Here is a 20,871-nt window from a genome sequence, read left to right as displayed (position 1 = left end):
TGATGCCTGTCTGGTTTTTGGCAGCAAGCTGGATGTCAGAACCAGGCAGTGCTGCAGGAGAGCACAAGGAGAGCCTCGGTTCCCTTCAGCTTTCTGCTGCCTTCCCTTCAAGAGCAGGGAGAGCTGCTGAAAGGAAAAACCAACCGCAGGGATGCAGCACCTGGCCCGCGTCTGCAGTTCTGGTTCCATTCGCGTGGGCTGTGCAGGGGCTCCCTGCGGGTTCATGCGACCTTGGTCGGTTCTGTTGCCACTAGGTGACACTCTCGATCCAGCACGTTTCGTGGCCTCCAGGAGCGCTTCTGGGCCGGAGGAAGGCAAGCTTGGACCAGGACTCCACGTAAGGTTCCAGTTGCTGGAAGGAGTGCAGCATGCTCAGCTGCTCAGGCTTTGTTCAGTCTTCTCTGGAGCAGAAGCTCTGCGGTGAAGCTGAGATGCTCCAAGCTTGGGGTGCAGCGGTGCTGAGAAGGAAGCAGGGCATCGTGCTTCCTCACCGAGCAGCAGCGTGGCCCAGCTGGGATAAACGTGTGCTGCTGCAGTGATTTATCCCAGCTGGGAGGCCGCCACAGCGTGGGCTCGGGGTGGGTTTCCTTGCTTGTTCCCAGCACAGATGGGACGAGGAAGTGAGGCTTTCCTGGTACAAACGCATTTCTAAAGAAACCTCCTGCTGCGATCAGAGCCTCGCGTGTGCTTGCTCTGCCCCGGGCTGCCTGCCAGGACAGCGTGACGCAGGGGTGGCTGGGGAGGTTTGCATGGAGGAGGTTTGCATGGACCTCTCCCAGGAGGAGATCTTGCAGATGCAAAGGGGCAGATGCCACATGCAGGCACCCAGGAGAGCTCACCCTGAGCAGATATCGAGTGGCACACTGCGGGGGGGAGCACCGTGCTCCCCATGCACAGAGATGAGTCCTGCTATGCATCTCCCTTCTGTCTTGCTCACAGATGGCATCCAGGCCAGGCACGCCCATTCAGCTGCTAGGAAAAGTGGGACAGAGTTGTTGAAAAGCAGATTAGCGTAGCAGATCTTGATAAAGTTCTGTTCCTTCCCTTCATTCATGTTCTTGTTTCCCACTGGTATCACAGGCAGTGTGTTAGGGTCAAACAGCACATCCTCACAACTCGCTGCTGCTCTGGCCACCATCCCTCTGGTGTCCCATCTCTCCATCAGCACTGGGGTCGGTGCTGTCGGCTGCGGTGCCCTCAGTGAGACCTGAGCCTGTTTGAAGGACAAACCCTTCCAGCAACGAGAAGAAAATAATCAGTGTCTGCCAAGCACGTGGAGGTACTGACTGTGAGAGGTGGAGGTGGGAGCTTAGGTTGCATGATGGCACCTGGAGATTTGGAAGCATCTTCTGGAAGATGGGATGAAGAAGCTGCTGGAGCACATAGGGTCCTCGGCCTTGCTATCAAAGGGGCAAATTGCCCTGGGCCTGCCCAGCCCTCTGCATGCCTCTGGCTTCTGTGAGAGGGCAGCTACAGGTACTGGATGCAGGCTTTGTTGCTTTGTATTTGGTTATGCAATATTTTGCTCTCATCAGCACTGAGGATGGAACCTTGCACTCAGCACTGGAGGTCGAGCTGAGCCGCAGATCGCTGTTGGCCTGCAAAGTGAGCATGGGGGGCTGCACAGCAAAGGGGAGACAGAGCACGGTGCAGGCTGTCTCTTTAAGGCAGAGAAGGGAACTCTCTGGCTGCCACTTCGCAGAGTTTAGCCCAAATCCCCGTTTTCATTAGCATTTCATTTCATTTCATCTCCTCCTCTCCCCTCCGCCCCACCTCCTCCGAATCGGCATTTCTGCATCCTGCGCTGTGCATCGCAGAGCAGCAGGTAAAAGTCTGGCTGGCTCCTGCACGCACACGCGCTCACACACATCCCTGCACACCCGACGCACCTCTGCCGGGGGGCAGGCACCGCCGGGCGGCTTCCCGTGCTCCTGAATCTTCCTCCCCGCGTCTGAGCGTGGCTGGGAGCATCCCCGTGCCCACCCCAGGGCTGCTCTGCCTCTCCTCGCCGTCTCTGATTGCAGCAGCGAAGCTTAGGCGCGGAGGAGGTCGGTGGGGCAGAGCCCTGCAGGTGGGCAAAGACAGCGGAGAGGTGAGAGCTGAGAGCTGAGCATCCTCAGCGCTGCGTGGTCCGTCTGACTCCCTGGTGCAGAGCATTCAGAGCATCACAGAGTCCGGCGCGTCCTCCCGTCCAGAGCTCCTCCGGTGCCCACGGCATCCTCGGCGTCCAGCAGCGCTGTCCGGGCTGCACGGAGGGACGAGCAGACGCCTGGCTGTGAGTAACAAGGAGGAGAACCTTGCTGCTGCTCATCGGCTCCTGGAAATGTCACTCTGCCCTGATTGCCAGTGAAGAGAGAGAGTGGGGGAAGAGAGGGAGAGGAGGAGAGCAGAAAGGAGGACAGGCGGAGAGATGGCACTCCTTCCCCTGGAGCTGGCCCCTGCGATGATCACCTAGCACAGGTGGAGAAGGTCCCCAGCTGCAGAGCCAGCCCCGCTGCCCCTCTCCTCATGGAGGGCAATTTGGGGTCCCCCAATGCCAGCGTGCTGGGGGAGCGCTCGCTGCTGGTGGGGAGCAGCTGGATGGCCGCCTTCCTCTGCTTCATCATCCTGCTGACCACAGCCGGGAACTTCCTCCTCATCCTCCTCATCGTCACCCAGCGCTCCCTCCGCAACACCTCCAACTATTTCCTGGTGTCCCTCTTCATGTCCGACCTGATGGTGGGGCTGGTGGTGATGCCCCCGGCCATGCTCAACCAGCTCTACGGCCACTGGGTGCTGAGGGGAGACTTCTGCTCCCTCTGGTACGCCTTCGACGTCATGTGCTGCAGTGCCTCCATCCTCAACCTCTGCGTCATCAGCTTGGACCGTTACCTGCTCATCATCTCCCCTCTGAAATACAAGCTGCGCATGACATCCTGCAGGGCCCTCTGGCTCATCCTGGCCACCTGGACCTTGGCTGCGCTGGCCTCCTTCCTGCCCATCAAACTGGGCTGGCACAAGCTGGAATTCGAGGTTTGGTCCCCAAATGTCACCTACCGGGGGGACGAGGAGCAGTGCCGGCTAGTGGTCAGCTTGCCCTACGCCCTGGTGGCCTCCTGCCTGACTTTCTTCCTCCCATCCGCTGCCATCTCCTTCACCTACTGCCGCATCCTCCTGGCAGCTCGCAAGCAAGCCGTGCAGGTGGCTTCCCTCGCCTCCAACGTGGCCACTACCACCACCGACGAGAGCATGGAGCAGGTAAAGGGCTGCAGCTGGGCGGGGTGGTGGGGAAATGGTGACGGTGTCCTCTGCAGGATCCAGGGAGAAGGGAAGGCTGGGAAGTCCACGCAGCTTGAATCTGAGTATGGGAGGCTCCAGCATGTGCCTTGTTCCCATGTGCCGTGCCACAGCCCCAGAACGCAGGTGGGCTCCTTGTGGAGAGGAGGTGTGCAGTGGGGAGCCATGCACTCACTGCATTTGTGATGGGACAGGAGCAGAGAGCCCTCGTCACACTCTTGCAGCTTGCAAACAGCAAACCCATCACTGCCAGCCATCAGCAGCATCTCCGGAGTGGGGATTTGGCAACTGGATGGGGATTTTGGGCAACACCCACCTCCATAGAGGGAGGGCGGTGGCTCTGCGGTGTGCTCGCTGGTGCCCACGTCTCATCCCAGTGATGGTGAGTGTTGAAGCTGCTCAGGAGCACAGGAACAGCGTGAGCAGAAGCAGAGAAATAAATTCAGATGCAAAAATGCTCGGTGGTACAAAATAAATGCTGCTTCACCCCCCTCTTGTGTCATCCCAAAGGGTTTTAATCTTATCTTTCAACTAGCAAATCGTGGCTGTGGTGGGTGTGAGACGTATGGGGGAGAAGGAGTTTAAATAGCAAATAGGAAATTCTGGAGGGCACCTTATTTTGCACATCCAGGTTCTATTTTTATTACCTGGTCTACAATAGGAACTGCAAGATACCTCCTTACTTGAGATTGCTGGTTAAGCAAGAGCATGCGGGTTCCTGCAACCAAAGCGTGGCTGCAGTTGGGGCTGTCTGTATATCTCCAGGAGAAGGTAATTGCCACTAAATCTAACAGCTTTAATTCCTTCTAATAGGCTTTATTGACCTCATATCCTACAGGAAAAGACAAACTTAATTGCATTTAAGTACCTTGATTTGGTTTGTTGTTCTCTCTTTAAGAAAGGAGCCAGGACTCAGACCTAGCCAGCCCTCCTGCGCACGATGAGCTGTACCAGACTTTGAAAAGGAAAATGAGAATCAAAGGAGAAGCAGGCAATATCAAAACATGTTTGTTTTTTTTCCTCTGGATGAAGGGTTTTCAGACTCTGGAGAGCAAACCAAACCCAACCAAGCCAAACCCAATTCAACCAAATCCAGCCAAACCCAACCCAACTCATCACAGCCACATGTCCCCTCTGCTGTACTGCTCAGAGGATGTCCAGGTGCTTTCCTTTGCCACAGGGAAGCCTCCATCCACCAACTTTTCAGCAGAATTAAAATGAGGCAAGTGTCCCAGCAGGGTGCAGGTTGTAGGTTATTAATAGGAGCCTTGCATCAGCTCAGGTTGGTGGCCAGCTGAAAACGCTGTGTCAGCTGGGGAGCCTTTGAGCTTTTAAATGGATTTTCGTTCTCTTTTTCAGCAGGAAGCTGAGTGGCAATAGGGCCTCACCTAATTATGGCAGAGAGCTGAGATAGTAATTTAATTTAAGATTGCATAAGGGACAGAGAACTGAGTTAGTTATGGTGTTTGTAGGCCGAAATGTTTGACGTCCCACTTTTAAAAATATAATTATTTTGCTGCTCTAATCAGCAGCTAGAGCTGCCTCTTCAGGGCATGCTTTATTCTGACTGAGCTGGGTTTCCTAAGTAACTTAATGATAAAGCTCCTGTTTTACAGGGGAAAAAATAATCTTCTCAATGTTGAGGTTTTCTATTGCTTCCTCTTCCTGATTTATGGTACAGAGGTGGTGGGCCATCCTCCTGCCTCTGCCAGAAGGGATATAATAGTGGGATTTTCTTGCAGGATTTGCAGCACCAAATGCCACTTCCCTTGGGCAGGAGGGTCCAGCTTGGGGAGAAGTTCTTACTCACCAACTCTCATTGCAGGTTCCCCATGCCCCAAGTCAGCCTGCAGCTGGCAGCGAGAGCAGGAGGTTTGCCAACAAGCACAGCAAGAAGGCACTGAAGGCCAGCCTGACACTGGGCATCTTGCTGGGCATGTTCTTCGTGGCCTGGCTCCCCTTCTTTGTCACCAATGTGACGCAGGTAAGCAAGTTCTTGGGTTTTCTTTTGGCAGAAAGAGCTTTTTTTTTTCAGTGGAACTTGCAGCTAACCCTCTCTGTCTCCCTCCAGGCAGTGTGTGACTGTGTCCCGGCTGGCTTCTTTGATGTGCTCACCTGGCTGGGCTACTGCAACAGCACCATGAACCCCATCATCTACCCGCTCTTCATGAGGGACTTCAAGAGAGCCATGGGCAAATACCTGCCCTGCTGCCGGCACACTGGGGAGCCCCGGCCCAGCGCCATCTCTCTCTCCATGAGGAACTCCAACAGCGGGCCCCGTGCGGCCACGTCCCTCAAGAATGTCCTCACCTTGCAGGCTGAGACCGACTCCGTTGTCTCTGAGGTGGTGGCAAATGAACACAGCCTGCTGCCGGCCGCTGAAGGTGTCCTGCCAGCCCCCAGCGCTCGCATGGTCAGCCTTTTTGAGATGGAAAATCCAGAGCTGGAGCTGCAGCACCGGCAGCTCGGCACCCCTGTGGCCTGAGTGCCAGTCTGGGTAAGTCTCCCTGTGCTTCAGCCCAGGGGAGGTGCTCAGCTTCTGCTTGTACAGCCCAGCAGGTCGGCCCTAACTCACACCAAGGGGAGAGAAACAGATGGGGAAGCACGTCCTGTGACACACGGACAATCTTCGGGGCTGCTCCAGTCCACAGCACATCATGTCCCCTGGGGGCTTAATTTTCTCGCCTGATCTGGGCTGTATCTGTCAGTTTCCTGTGAAAGCAGTGACTTGCAGCACGCTGAAACCATCCTATTTAATCATGAGCAGTCTGCGCTATGGGGGATTAAATTTGATGCAAAATGTTCATTGCTGCTTTTTGGATATTCCACACGGGCGTGGGTGTTCAGCTTGTTTGTAGCTCCATGGGTATCCTGACAGTAGTAAGGAACGAAATAAGTTTCCCTTTAGCTTTCATCCTACAGCTTCCTATTTCTGGCATACAGCCATCACACTTTGCTCTGACAATCCATCAATTTGAAGACGATGCCGTTAGAAATCCTTTTTTTTTTTTTTCTTCCAATGCAGTCAGCAGGCACTTAATAAACACCAACAAATTCTTTCAGCTAATACTTCCTCAAGTGCCTTTCAGATCAGAGATGGGTTGGTAGGCTGTTGCTGTGCCCTTCCTGGACTGGTACTCCACCAGGAGGTTTTGGCTGCCCTCCTGAAGCCCACGCTTGCACAAGTGAACCCCAAGCATCCCTCCAACATCAGAGGCCAGGAGAAGAAAACCGCATGCCAGGCGAAGTCTCATTCATTTTCTTCCTGTGTTGCTGTGCTGTGTGTTCGACTGCATGAGAAATAATCCAGAGGTAAGGTGTATGGAAAGCTAGGGAAAGAAAGGGGAGGTTGATGGTACAGGGAGGGCTCCCAGTGAACCAAAATCACAAGCTAAAATTGCACTGAGTCAATGAAACATTCCAGATCAGGAGGTGGGAAGGTATTTGTACCACATGGCACTTGTTATAACACTGAAAATCCCAGAGGAGGGAGTTTATCCTCTTGCCATGTTCTTGCTAGGTTGCATTTTCTTGGGCTGAGCAGCAAAATCAGTCAGAAAAGGACCTTGTCTAAAGCTGAGTCCCTCCAGGTTGAGACTGGGGAAAAAAGGAGTGGATGTCAATTCACTTTATGGAAGGAGGGAGAAATCAAACAGGTTTATGTTTATTTTGTGCCACATATTAGCTTTATTTTAAAACAATTAAAAATATAACTAGAGGGGGCTTTTAAGGCTGGAGATGTGTGTGGGATGCAAGAAGAAATTCTCTGTGTTGCTGGCTTGCAAGGGAAAAAGCTTCACAAAGCAGTAAGTCATAAAAAGCCCATTCTGTTTTCTGCTGTCTTTCACCTATGGGACTTAAAGCATGCTCCTAGTAGTAATGAGGTCCCAGACACTCATCACCCTCAGTTTGCAGGGAGGAAAACAACCTTGTTTGTTGGAAAGTGTCAGAGCCATGCTAGCAAACCTGCAGCAGAGCGGGGAGGGCAGCCAGAGGCTCTCAGCCTTTCACCTTCCTGCTTAGCAGAGCTGAAGTGGAAAAATGCTTTTAATGACCTAGTAATGAGTCCCTCTCCACAACATGCTTAAAGACACCCACAGAGCCACCTGCTTTCCCAAGAGCTAAGTACCAGAAAAATGATCCCCAATGGTGGCAGCTGCTTTCCTCAAGAATAAAAGAGCTTGTGCAATGAGGGGATTGCCACTGCTTCCTGAGGAACTATGCTGATTTGGGCCAGAATTAGCCTTTTCGTGTCAGTGGGAGATGCTGTGGGAGACTGCTCTGAGTTGTGATCCAGTGACGCTGTGATGCCATGTGCTGGGCCCTCAGCAGGGCCTGAAATCTCCAGCACAGCTCTGTGGGTTCTACTGATTGTGCTGTGAGAGTAGTTTTAGTGCTGGCTGAGCATCCCTGCCCGTCACAAAGAGCTGCAATTGGCCTCCACACAGGCCAGGCAAAGTGGGCTCGCTGATGGTTCTGCTGCCTCTGATCCAGACACACAGCAGCCCTGGGAGCTGCAGGGCAGCAATTCACATCCTGCACGGGAAGCAGACTTGTAGGACAGGAGGCTGAGGCTGGCTCCGTGCAGCTGATGCTGGGCACAATGTACATGGCAGCTGGGCTGTGAGGAGAGAAGGTTTGGAGATTCAGTTCAGTCTGTGTTATCACCTGCTGCCTGCTTTGCACTGCTGGCACTGCTGGGGCAAGCTGGGCAGGGAGGTGAGCTCTCTGCCAAGAGAGATCCAGGGGAATCTTGTCGGTGAGCACAACTGGCCAAGGAATCATCTCCTGGATGCAGGTTATCGTTGCTGCTCATTTCAGCACTCACAGGCTTTGTTAGTGCAGAGCTCATGCTGGTGCTGGTTGTGGGTACTTGGCAGTCACTGTCAGCCCCATCCTCCTCCTGCACAGTGTTTTCCTCTTCTCGAGTCTCACTGCCTGCTGCCCGTTGTGATTTCTTGGCTAGAGGGGAGAAAAGTCTGGTGCTGCCCTTCTCCTCCTGCTGACACTCCTTGGTTTTAATGCCCACAGCTTTTAGAATCATGTCCATTTGCTTCATGTAGTCCAGGTGGCCACTGACCTACAAGCAACAGGAGGAGTGCAATTAGTGAGGAAGCTACAGGGAACCCAGCTCAATCCAGTCCTCCATCCCAAAAGCCACCATTGCCATGAGATTTGGCTTCAGCTCCAACAGGCTGAAAGGGATAGGTCTGAAGAATGTGGTATTCTCTGGAAATAACCCTACATGGCTGTGCTCCTGGATCGCTTTACCCCTGAGGAATGCATGTTTAAGTGCAGAGCGACAAGAGTAGACTCTGAGCGCCATGAGGGTAAAGGAGGAGGTGATCTGCCCTGGTGACAGACTTCCAAGCAGGAGATTCTTTGACTCAGTTCAACTCCCTGTTCTCTGTTAAATTACACACCCTCCCCGTGCCTCAGCTTCCTTGTAAAAGCAAACATCTCATTTATATTGAGATAAAGTAATTGAAGCAACAACTGCTGAGTGTGTTGGCTGGAAGACAAGGTAGTATTTAAATGTGCATTGATCTGTCCCATATAAAACTGGGAGTCCACGAGGTTTTAAGTTCATAAACCAAATTAAAACCAGCAGTATGTTGTTGCAAATAACCAGACATTTATCTGTAGGGTGATTTCCATGATAAGATAAACCCTTCTGATACAGATGTTAGGAATGTGTCCTTCGTGTCAGGGCACAGGAGGGAGAGAAAACCTCCTCTGCAATGGTAATTATTGTTATGTGTTAAAGGCAGAAGCTGCCCTTTCTGATTCAGGTGTCCTGTTCAAGCCCCATGTTAGAGGTAACTACAGCCAAGACCCTTCTACAGAGCAGCCTTCAGATCTCCAAAGCTGGAAGCACAGTGCAGAACGCAGAGCTCCTACCCAGTTGCGTGAAGCAGCCTCTGAGTGGTAACATTTGGAGGCACTTAGGACTTGGAGCAAAATGAAGGATTTAATCAGCACGTTAGTAATGCAATATGCAACTTTAATCAGTCCAGATGGCTCAATAAGCTCTTGATGTTTTGAACAGATTAGTTAATTAAAATAACCATCGAGGGTCTCGTGGACTGGTTGTTAAGATGCTCTCCCCAAAAGTACAAATCTTTTACTGCCCCCCAGCAGAGCTTGGTGCTAAAGAAGGAAACAAGCACAGCGTTGGACAAGGTGGAGAGAATAAGAACGCAACAGACTGGCTGGGAAGGGCTGCTGGATCTCTTGGTTTGCTGTGTTCTGAAACCCCTACGGCCATTACAGTCGACCTGTGGTGGTCAGTGCTTGGGGTAGAAGTGGCACTGAGTGCCATGACATAGAGCAGTCATAGGCATAGGGCTGAGGGCTGAACTAGATGATCTTAGTGGTTGGAATCTTACTGAACCATCACCAACAGAACAGCAAGCAAAATTCCTTGCTATTTCCAAGCTGTGAAGGCATCCTAGTGGGAAAATTGAGCAATTCTACTTTTCAAAAGCCTGTTTCCATCTGCTGTCCAAAGAGCTGAATGCTTCTTCTGGGTGTGCTTGGAACTTCTACACTGCAATGGACAATAAAATCTTTAAAGAGAAATAAACAATTGCTCGATTCTTTGTCAGAACAAAGTGCAGGAGGAACATCAAAACAAAAGGAATGGAAAAGTGCTCTTGTAACCAAAGCAAACAAATTTATGCTTGTTATAAGGAAATGAAAACAGTGGGTTAGGTTTATCACTGTGCTAAGGTGACTTCTCCCCTCTGATGGTGCTTTGAGTCACTGGAGGACACAACCCAAATATTTATACCACCAATTTGGTACAATTTGATTATAGACAGTAACAGCATTCAGGTGGATCTATCAGTCAGCTGGAAGGCGCCATCAATTCAGAGAGCGATGGGAAGATTTTCAATTTAACATCAAGAGTTTCCTCATTTTGGCATCATCAGTGAACGATTCACAGGATTTCCTTCTGACAAATACAATTTTAAGGGAAGAAACTCAAATGCCTCTATTTCTTCTTTCCAAAAATCCTCAGTCATGGATACTGCCTCAAAACCCATGCAGCTTTCTGCTTCCATATGTGGCAAGGTCTGGCTGATGGCAGGGTTCCCAAGCTATGCTGGTTATCAATTAAAATGCAGGCACCTTTGCCAAGCTGGCAGGCTTGGAGTTTCTCCCACTTGTCAGAGTGCTGGGCGTACCCTGCTTGATAGAGGACATTTGGTTTTGCCAAAATTTCCTGTTTTCCTCAGTGTTTTCTGGAAGCTTATGGCAAAGACCTAGCAACCTCACACTGCTCAGCCAGAGGAATGGTGCTGGAGTTGGAGTGCATGCAAAAGCCAGTGGAAGAGTGGATTCCCATCATGAGGACCATCAGAACATCAAACAAACCTTGAAAGAGGCTGTGACTGGCTTGAGTTACCACAGAAACACTATTTTCCAGTATTCATTCTTTGGAAACAATGTTCTCCTGAAGAGAGGACAGTGACCAGTAATTCAGAAGCTGGAATTTAAATGGATTAATAAAAAATGTAGATTTGACATCTGCAACAAGTTATATTTTGGAAAACTTTCTGGAGCTGAAGTTATTTTGAAAAGACTCTCAATGTCTCTTGCATTATTCCTCTTTAATGTTTCTATTCCTGCTCTGAATAACTAATGGAATAAGGATTAGAGCATGATTCAGCCAGAGGTAATAGGCTTTGCTTCTAAGTCATCCCTTTGCACAAGTGCAATGCTTGTGAATTGAATAATTCCCCAGCTCAAGTGGTAAAAGTTCTGCTTTAATTTCAGTGACAATTCTTGAGCAAGACAGCAATTTTTACATGCAATCATCTTTCAGCCACAACTCACTGACCAAATCGTTCTCACCGCTGTAACTGTGGGCTCAGGCCAGTTTCACACCAATGCCATAACTTTCATCTGTGTTTTTTTTGTTTTGTGGGAACACATCGACGTTGGCAGTTCTGGGTGAGCACTGTTTTTCTGTTTGGAGTTGTGCACTGCCAAGAAACTTACATAGCTTACCTCTCAACCCACCTCTGCCAGTTCCAAGAACACTATGATGGAGAGCTTTAGCTACGTGGTGTGTGAACACTGAGTCTTTCCAGCCATATCACTATCACTAAACAAGCCACTTTCTCTTACTGTGGGTGTCATCAAATACTTGTTTGTCTGTGCTAAGTCAAGTAGAAGGTATTTAAATTAGATGGTATAAGGAATGTCTTAAAGGCCTGGAATACACCATGCATGTAATTATAGCTGGGAAATGGTCTGAACATAATCTCTTAGACCTCAGAGGAAAAGAGATGCCCCAAAATAAAGGCTGGATTAATGTACTGAAGCATCTGGAAGACCCAGAAATCTGACACCATAAACTATAGCAGTCCACCAGCTATCCAACACTGATCAAGTCAGGATGATGGAGAAGTTTTAGAGGAGCTCAGTTTCTGCAAATGAGGACTCTGAGATGAGATGAAGTCTCCATATCCGGATGGTGTAACAGTGTCTGCCTGCAGCAAGGGAAGACTCCTCCCCTGTGACTCTGACAAAGACCCATCACCATTCCTCTCCCCTTCTTCCTCCAGGAATACACGAGATCTGGAAGTGAAACGTTACCAAAACAGACCAGACTTTCAGCTTCATGGAATGAGATCAGTTTTTACCAGCTAAGCTCTGGGTTGCAGAGCACGCTTCAGCATTCTCTGAAGGGCATCCCCAGCTCCTCCTCTTCCTGACCTGCCTGTAGCACAGGTAACATCTCTTACCAAATCTCAGACCAGGAAATCAAATCATGACTTATGCTCAGTGGTACTGGAAATAAGCATGGACCTGGCTAGTTCCAATGAGTTGGAATGAGTTCTTGCTGCACCATTTGCTAAATGACTTTTCCTGCAGCTCCTGACATGTGCTTTGCCTCAGACTGCTCAAAAAGACTCACCATTTATGAGACTTGTACTGATCCCAAGCACTTACGCTGGGGCAATGGCTCACATTTCCCTCTGCTCCCATTTTGTTGATGGAAATGACTGTACATACTGAAAGGAGGAAATGATATAGTGGCTGAAGAGTGATAATAGCTTTCAAGATAACACCTGGGTTACGAGGGCATAACTCTCCTCCTTACATCAACACCCACTTCTGCACTGCCAGAAATCAAACTGCCCTCTCTCTTTTAATGGGTCATTCAGTGAGAGCTGTGCTACTTTAGTGTCATCCTCAAGGTGCAGATTACAGCCTCTTGTCCTTACTGTCTCCCATGCCAGACTGAAACTTTGAATGGGTGGCTTTAAGACATGGGTTCAACCACCAGCAGGTAGGACACAAGAAACAGGAAGCTAAATTCTCCTAAATCCACCTGACTGTACTTTGTGTAGCCGCTCTTCCAGAATCAAACATTATTAACACAACTTAGGAAAAAGTTCTACTGCTTTCACTGGCAGTTTTCCTTGTGTAATGGCTGTGTGATTGGGATGGCTGCTTGCAAAATCTACAGCTACGAACCTGTTCACTATGAATCTGTCAATAACAGAGTCTGTGCTGTCTGCCTTTATGAGAACAAATTTTTATAGGGTACTTCAAAATGGTTCTCTTTGCCTTTTAGGAGCAGCTAAATATCCCCTGCCTTCCAAGGAGTACATCAAGATTAAGCAGTGCATCTGTTATGGAGCAAGGAGGGACACCACTCTGAGTTTTCATCTGCCACAAAGGGAAAACAAACTGCAAGTTATTAATGGCTCAATGTGCACTTTTTTGGAGAAAGCCTTTCAGTTCCTTCCTCTGTTTCAATACATTATCAGTGCCCACTGCTTGAATTTTAAAGGTAAAACATATTTAACATGTATTTAATATATGATTTGATTGTCAGAGCTCCCAAATGTTTTCAACAGCAAGAGACACCACTGAAAACTAAGTCCTGACAACTTCAGGGTTGCAGGGACACATGAAGAGGAAGAAATCATCTCTGTGAGCTTTTATTTCCCAGTGCAGCCCAAATAATAGAGGAACATACGCCTTACAGCCTAGCAAACAACTAGACTTGTCTTCACAAAGACATGCACATCCTTCCGGGAAGAAATCATCATCAAACTTGGCCACCAAAGAACTGTTCCAGCACCACCAACAACAGCACTTCCCTTCTGCCAGCTGACAAAGGGATGAGAAGAAAAGAAACATATTTGGGATGCTGAATAGGTTGAGAAGAAAACCTTGTGAGACTAAAGAGGAGACACTAAGGAATTATTTCAGGGAAAATCAGTTCCCCATAACACCATGAAGAGGACTGGATTTGTCTGCCTTCCTGTATGCAGATGTGAGAGAACACTCTCCAGGAGCCACTGTCCGAAGCCAAGTTCTGCACCTCGCTGTTGCTCTTCTGATCCTCTTCATTCCTGTTACCATGGGAGGTGGCACTGCTCATTTGAAACAAGTGGAATAAGGGTATAACAAGAACAGGCAACCTTTTGCATTTCCAACTCCCCTGTGCTCTCAATTAATCCTCATTTTGCAGTCATAATTAGTTCTTTGCTTCAAGTCTTGGGAATACTAGAAATAAAAGAAAACCAAACAACAGTTCAAAGCATTTTGGGGGAAACGCCTGAACATCACAAGTGCCAAATCAATTGGATTTCACAAGATTCAGGCTTGTCATCTGCTTCTGGTATTTCTGTACCTGGCTGGCTGAAGGCCAGACCGTTTGGAGTCTGTTTGCATTCCCTTCTAACAGGAACACTAAGTTCCTCTTCTGAGAGCGCTTTTGGAAGAGAGATCAGTTATTCCTGTTTTTCAATTGCTGTCATAAAGACAGCAAAGAATGGGTAGAAAGCTTTTGAGGTGGCTCACAGAAAAGAAGCAAAGGTGTGCCAAGGTAAGACATGGACTGTTCCAAAAACGAGCTCTGCTGTTTTGCCTTCTGTCATGCAGAGATGCTGCTGGAGAACATGGCTGTGAGCACGTTCTGCTGCTACGTACTGTTACAGCAACTGCTCTAGAGATAAAAAAAAGTACTTGTGTCTGTGAGCTGTACAAACCACAGCTCCATCCAGCTGTGTGCTTGAGCAAGGAGGGGTTTAATCTCAGGTGGCGTTTCTATTGTTCCCTTTATAGGAATTTATGAGCTCCAGCATGATTTGAGCAGCTGCCATTCACACACCATGTCAATGAAAAGCACAGAAAGGAGAATTTAGCTGACAACATGCTCTCTAGCAGACTTCCAGTCATGCATTCCTGTTGCCCTAAGCTTGAGAGTTCATCTCTTGTTTCTGTTGCAGTAGAACTGCCCAGAGGAACAGAAGCACCCTTCCCTGAATTGTGAGCTTCTGCAAAAATGCTCTGCCTGCATTCTGACTCTGAGCAGTGCTGCAGTATTCAAATGTTAATGCAAAATGTAATCTACAATATCCCACTTGAACAAACAGCAATCAATCTAATACATTACAGCTCAATTACTTCCTTGGTATCCCTAACAGGTGCCGTCAAATAAATCCACTGAACAAATCAGTCCCATTGTAACCATTAGGAAGGCTTTTATAACTGCATTTTGCTGAGTGGGAGAACATTCTTCCTTCATTTTTTTTTACTGACAGCCAGAAAATAAAACAACACATACTAATCAAGAGAGACCTGCCAGAAATGCCTCACAGGTGAACTCGTGTTCAGAGCGAGGTCTCTCCACCACTCTTTGGAAGATTGTGATGCAAAGAGAACCAAGCCCTTTGGGCCCAGACTATTGTTCATCCTGGACAGACTGTGAGATGATGAAATACTGAAGCTGTCTGTACAATACTTTCACATTCAGCACCCCTGCATCACCCAAGCTTTATTTCTCTATCACTGCTCATCCCTTCCTATCCCTGGTTGCATTTCAGCAGGACCTGAAGGACTTCACTGTTGCAGCTGTCCTTGATGAAGGTCCCTCAGCAGATGGGTGGCTGTGCAGCCACTCTTTGCAGGTCTTTCCAGGTCCTTTGCAGAGCCCCAGGGTGGTCTGTGAGGGTTGAGGGCAGAAACAGAAATGAAAGCATGACAGATAAGCTCATCCCAGCGCCTGCTCATTGTGCTGAAAAGCAGGCAATTAACAATCATCGTTATTGTTCCTCAAAAGCAGTGAGAGCTTAATTGAAAAGCACTCCTGTTTTTTAGATGCTTAATTTCCACTGAAACTGAGAATTGACTGCATTTTTCCAGTGATCTCAGGATGCATCGGAGACCTCTGCAATCCCAGCAAGACAAACTCTTGCAAGTACAGCCAAGCACCCTCCCTGGAAACACCACATCAAGCTGTCTCCTCATTAGCAGCCCTATCTCTGTGGGCTGTGAATGTGTCCATTTCTCAAGCCATTCTATTTATTCTTAATGTTTTGAGAGTGAAAGCTCAAAGAGAAAAACTCATAAGGGGGAGCAGCAAAGCAATAGGCTCCAATGAATTACCCCACAGCAGAAGGCACTCACCATGGAACACTTGTCAAACAACACCATTCTACAAACAATTGAGTCTCTGCATCACTTCAGGACTTTTCTCAAATCAAATGTCTGTTGTGGGTTATAAATCTTTCTGCATAAGACATCTAAATGAAAGGAAACTCCAAATGTTTTATGGAATTAGGTTTAAAAAAAAAGAAAGAAAAAGCCTTTACTGGGAAGCTGAATGCTACAGAGGCCTCTTAGTCCTTTACTTGAGCCATTACACTTCATTTCTCTGAAATGTGCACCAAAATGACAAGCTCTCTGCAAGGCAGATACCTGATTTACATGTATAAATAAGAATATGCATTGCCATGGGTGTACAGTGCCTCCCTCACCCATCTTCTCTATTTCTGTAGGAGGATGTTCTGTTAGGCAGGATACTGAGCTTGATGGATACTAGTCTGAGCTACTGTAGATGTTCTTATGTTTTGTTTCCTCTACCAGAAAGACTGTTTTTTTTTCTTTAGTAAAGGAGATTTCTTGTATTCTGCAATTTATAGAAAACATCTCTCTATATTTCTCTTATGCAACTGCACTATATTTGCAGCAAGATCCATCCTTGCTTACTTGTCACTTTTTACACAGAGCTTCTGAGTATTTCCTTCCCCTTCTTGCTCTCTCTTTTTACTTTTAAAATGTTCATCAAAACACACTGTGTTTCTTTTCATAAAGCTCCATGCTCTGGAAAATGGATCAAGAGAATGACACCTACTTAATACAGGTTTTCCCTGCTGTGGGAATTGCTCTTTTTTTCCCCCAGTGCTTTGCAGTAAGATTAAAGAAGTGAAAGTGTCAGCTCTTTCTGAAATGAGAACAGTGCTGGGATTGTCTGCTCGCATCAGGCAGCACAGACACAGATGAACAACAGCAGAAGATCAGTAGATAGCAGCTCTGCAGCCATGATTCATTTAGCTGAATGGTAAATGGTTCCTTTGGGGAAGAATGGAGAGGCTGCAGGCAGGGTCAGGTCTGCAGGACTCCAGGGGGTTTGAGGGTCAGAAAGAAAAAGGTCAACAGAAAGAGGGGCTCTGAAGAGAGGAGAGCAACCTGGACGAACCTAACAGGAAACGTCACCCCAGTGTCATCACTGTTTGGCTTCTTCAGCCATTTATCTCTTAATGCCACCAACAGATGCTTGCAAGTGACTGATGACAATCCCAGGGATAGTGAAAAAAATGAATGTGGGAGTGTGTGGAAATGCTAACCAAGGCAACCCAGGAAAGTGCAAAGATTCCAGAACAGCTACAGTGCTGGACCAATGTTAAAAGGTTCCACCATACCTCTTCCTTCTGGGAGGCCCACATTTTGGTCTGTGAAGTTCTTATTTTATCTGTATGGCATTAAGCTCTGTGTTTTCTGGCAAGGGCTCATAGCTCAGTTATAATGAATGAAATGAGCTGGTAACAGTTTGGTATTTATAGGCTCAGCAGGCTGGTTCTCAAAAAATCTGAAAGAATTTAAAAGTGCCTTTGGCTCCAGAACAACACTGACAGTGCTACCAGCTTGTGGGGACAGGCAGGAAGGGTCACAGCAGGAAGAATGACGACGGATGTGCCCTGAGCTTTGTGCTGAGCATCCTCCAGTCCAGTCTGCAGAGTAAAAGATGAGCTGAATCATTAAGATATGGGAAAACAAGATTGCATGCCCAAGATTCCAGTGATTATGAAGACAGAAGCTAAGTTCTGCATGAGCTGCTCTGTAAGAGCTCACTCATGAGTAACGATGAGGCACTGAGATCACTAGTTTGCTTACAATAATCAAGTTGAATACTGCTAATCATTAATGACAGCTTTGAGGAAGCTAAGTGTCTACCACGCACACAGGTGAAACAGGTGAAGCAACACTTCCTGCTTCCTGAAAACACATACTCCAAAACACAGCAGCCTAGCAAACCAGCAAACTGCTACCACAGAGCTGTCAGTGCAAGCTGTCTCTTGCACCAGGGTCATTGTGGCCCAGGACCAAGGTACAAGGGCTATGCAATTGTCCCCGTGTGAACTGGCACTGTGCTGGAGGAGCCATCCAGATAAGGCTGTAGGCTGCACCTGCTCTGCTGCCACGCGTTGGAGCTACACGTTCCCCAGCTGCTGACCTACCTTCCCAGCATCACACTTTCTCCTGATCAATGAATGTGAGGGCAGATGGGAAAAGTGAGACTAGAAGTAGTACTTACTACAGATGAAAGGTCCATGTTTACCATCCTCCTGTCATCCAGGTTGACTGGCTGGAGGCCAGCAACATTTAGCTGGACAGAAGAGGTTCTGTATACAAATCCCAGCAGCCAGTCCCCCCTAGGAGCAGAGCAAAAGAAGAGTGTGAATAAATCCTGTTGCTGAACTTGCACAACATGTGACTACACAGAGCACAGGGAGAACAGAAGGGCTGGGAAGCACAATCTAGTCTGGAACAATGCCCACTGCAGCTTTGTCAGACACAGGAATCAGAGCAGTTGCCAAAATCAGGACAGACTCCTGGGAGGTAAGAGTGTGAGTCTTAGTTAAATCCTGATTTGGAGATACAGTCTCATTACACTCAGTGAGTTTAAAAATCTGACCCTTTCTGTATTTGCCTGGAGACTGCAATACATTCACATTTACTCTTCTTAATGCACTAATAGGTTGAAGTTCTCCAGGCTCCAGAGAGCTGTAAATGTGATGAGGCCAACGATACCAATGCTGCTGACATAGACATGGGCTGTGAAGCTCCTCAGTGTGTTCCTGATTTATAGGTACTGTATAAATATGTGGTTTCAATGACAATACTAGGAAGGGTCTGTTTCTACTGTAAAGCACTGCTGTAAGTCATTGTGGCAGTATCAGGGTAGGCTACAGGATGAAGAGAGGAGGTGATGCATCCTTTGGAAATACATCACTTGTTCTGTGCAGAGCCCAGGTACCTAAACACCACTACAGTCTGTGGAGCAGATTTAAGGTGGATGTGAACAGTGTGCAGACTCTGGGAGGGCAGCAGATGAGGCTGCTCCTTTCACTGCAAAATGCTGTGAGCTAAAAGTCAGGAGTCAAGTCTACACAGAGCTCTGCAAAATCTCTGCAGCACATCCACACTGCATTACAGTCACTTTTTGATCTGTCACCCCATGGCTGGCTTTTTTTGACATGCTCAATGAGTCTTAACTAATTTGGTTAAGGTTTTCCACTAGGAATTTGTAACCTTGCTGTGAAATCAAGGGGGACAGCCCTGACAGCTGGCTTTCACTCCCTGGCTCCTTTCAGACTTCAAAGCTGGAAGAGATGAGCTGCAGCAGGCTGAAGCTCAACAAATTGTGTCCAAATCTGATCTTGCAGAAGTGTTATTCAGTGTAATTCATGTGAACTAAATATAGTTACTCCTGAAGTGACAGAACAAGGACAAAATTTGTATGAGCAAGAGACAGAATGATGAGATTCAGGTGGGGCTTTATCAAGAAATGTTTGTACAGTCCTCTCTCATACCTAGAGAACCTCCCCTGGCTGCCCCTTGTGCCAACAGAGTAACATTCAAAGTCAGCACGTGAGAGCAAAGCAGAAAACTGATGCAGTTGAGTATTTTCTGACAGTCTCCTCACCTGCTTCTTCCTATTTGTGGGCAGCATGCTACGATTTCTACACCTTTTTTCCTTCAATACTCAGTGGATGGGTAGATTAACCAAATTATTGCTTACACAAAGATAGGAGCATACAAAGTGCTCCAACAGCACATATAGGCTTTGAAACTGTAACAAAATGATTTCCTTTTTATTACAGCAAATGGATACGCTGAGCTTTTAGCACTGAAACAGATACTTGTTTAACACACGGAGGAGCAACATTTGCCAGGGCAAATGCAGCTCTGTGCAGCAACTGCTGTAATTTATGGCTTCTTGGAGGAACACAGAAGCATTCCCAAGTCCCCAGTCACCAATTGAGAGGAGGCAGCAATTGCTTTTTCCCTGTGTCACATGAAGAAATATTTTAACTGGTGTGCACATCCAGCATCTATAAAAAGTCCTGTGATCCAAAAAAGACAAAAGCAACATTTTTCAGCCTGACAGATGGGATTAATGATTTTGGGGAGGGGTTATAATCTTGAATACTCTTAAATCTTTTTATTTAGTTCTTCTTTGTAAATTAATATACTATGTTAGATGCGCAGTAACACATTAATTTCTCATCTTATACACATGTAATACATACACATGTGCATATGGAAAGGACCAACAGAATTTCAGCTATCCTTCATCTGAGGGCTTGTGGCTCTAGAGCTGTCTTTACTCAGTTACATGTTCTTTGCTAATCTTCTTGCCCAGTTATTTCTCAATTTATTTCCCCATGCTCTTCCCTGCTTCATTCCTTCGTTTTAATTTCCCTCTTCTAATTGTGCTGGTAAATGATGCTCTTGTCACAATTATCTCCCAAAACAGAGTTATTAGATTTGGTACCATCACTTGAATTCTTAATAGCTTTTGCAACGCTGCTTCAGTTGCTTCTGGCCTCTGAATCTCCCTCTTCTCACCCAGCAGCTCTCACACCTCTGCACACACTTATCTGCACAGTTTTAAAGGCTGGTTTTAACTTTCAAGGTAACCTTCCTATTCTTTCACATCCTTAGTAAATTCGTGACAGCTATTCCAGTTGGACCCCCTCTGCAAGTGAAATTTTTTGTTCGCATTGTCTACTTTGACCAGAAACAGTCTAGATGTAGCAAGAACAGGACCTATGTATTGAGAACCTCTGCCTCCCAGTGTAAGTGTGCATCACAAACAAGCAAGAACTGGGGACAGAGCAGCCTCGAACTGTCTCCTGAAGACTGTCATCTCCAACTAATCTGAAGGAGAGACCTCTGGAGAGAAGAGACTCAGGCACTGCTCAATCAGTGGACTCACCAGCTGAACAAATGTGCTCACAAAACATTTATAAGGGATAGATGTACAGAATCATTTCAAAGTGACACTACAATAGTGAAGCAGGGCACTGTGTGCATACAGACCTGCAATAACCATTTATGATCCTGCCCGACACCACTTTTGTGATTGCCTTCCAGTACTTGGCCTCTCCCTCCACTGGAGCTCCCAGTAAAACCACATCTTCAATGATCCCTTGGGAGTCTGTTAAGGTGAAAGCAGAACAGCTCAGGTTTAGAAAACAGATCAGACAGCATTTGCTA

At 47.6% G+C, this 20,871-nt stretch overlaps 2 protein-coding genes and 1 long non-coding RNA gene across 12 annotated transcripts in view; 2 read left to right on the top strand and 1 right to left on the bottom strand.

Moving 5' to 3' along the window:
• The first annotated feature begins 113 nt into the window (after window positions 1-113).
• On the top strand, window positions 114-20,700 carry HTR6 (5-hydroxytryptamine receptor 6). Of its 6 annotated transcripts, none has more exons than XR_016459416.1 (4): window positions 114-3,237; window positions 5,102-5,260; window positions 5,348-6,588; window positions 18,347-20,700. XR_016459416.1 is itself a non-coding variant. In XM_090123099.1 (4 exons), the coding sequence occupies exons 1-3, from the start codon at window positions 2,509-2,511 to the stop codon at window positions 5,759-5,761; spliced, it is 1,302 nt and encodes a 433-aa protein (XP_089979225.1). In that variant the 5' UTR covers window positions 114-2,508; the 3' UTR covers window positions 5,762-5,773; window positions 12,869-13,274. The 6 variants fall into 6 exon arrangements, 4 of the variants coding, with proteins under 4 accessions (XP_089979225.1, XP_089979223.1, XP_089979224.1 ...); XR_016459417.1 differs by lacking the exon at window positions 18,347-20,700 and adding an exon at window positions 12,869-13,274; XM_090123099.1 differs by lacking the exon at window positions 18,347-20,700 and adding an exon at window positions 12,869-13,274 and having other exon boundaries at window positions 5,348-5,773.
• On the top strand, window positions 3,252-4,197 carry LOC149915255 (uncharacterized). Its single transcript, XR_016459418.1, has 3 exons — window positions 3,252-3,658; window positions 3,938-4,047; window positions 4,175-4,197. It is a non-coding gene; the product is annotated as an uncharacterized LOC149915255 (long non-coding RNA).
• Window positions 7,928-20,871, bottom strand: part of TMCO4 (transmembrane and coiled-coil domains 4) — a 36,880-nt gene continuing 23,936 nt past the window's right edge. For 3 of the 5 annotated variants that reach the window (XM_031613681.2, XM_090123092.1, XM_031613685.2), the window contains exons 13-15: window positions 20,695-20,812; window positions 17,903-18,020; window positions 7,928-8,356 (exon numbers count right to left, since the gene is read on the bottom strand). In XM_031613681.2, coding sequence (XP_031469541.2) covers window positions 7,928-8,356; window positions 17,903-18,020; window positions 20,695-20,812 — 665 coding nt within the window. Of the gene's footprint in view, window positions 8,357-13,310; window positions 13,810-16,949; window positions 17,319-17,902; window positions 18,021-20,694; window positions 20,813-20,871 lie in introns of those variants that run through there. The other 2 variants (XM_090123095.1, XM_090123093.1) reach the window with 2 other exon arrangements.

This window comes from Phasianus colchicus, chromosome 22 (assembly GCF_987193195.1).
Source record: "Phasianus colchicus chromosome 22, bPhaCol1.hap1.1, whole genome shotgun sequence".
NCBI classification, from domain to species: domain Eukaryota; kingdom Metazoa; phylum Chordata; class Aves; order Galliformes; family Phasianidae; genus Phasianus; species Phasianus colchicus.
Note: the sequence above shows the minus strand (reverse complement) of the source record. Positions and strands in the feature narration are given on the sequence as shown.

Bases quoted from the DNA above. Each gene is read 5' to 3' on its own strand.
- HTR6 (XM_090123099.1), top strand. From the start codon at position 2,509: ATGGAGGGCAATTTGGGGTCCCCCAATGCCAGCGTGCTGGGGGAGCGC. The intron at 3,238-5,101 runs GTAAAGGGCTGC...CTCTCATTGCAG, and splicing joins CCGACGAGAGCATGGAGCAG to GTTCCCCATGCCCCAAGTCA. The intron at 5,261-5,347 runs GTAAGCAAGTTC...GTCTCCCTCCAG, and splicing joins TTGTCACCAATGTGACGCAG to GCAGTGTGTGACTGTGTCCC.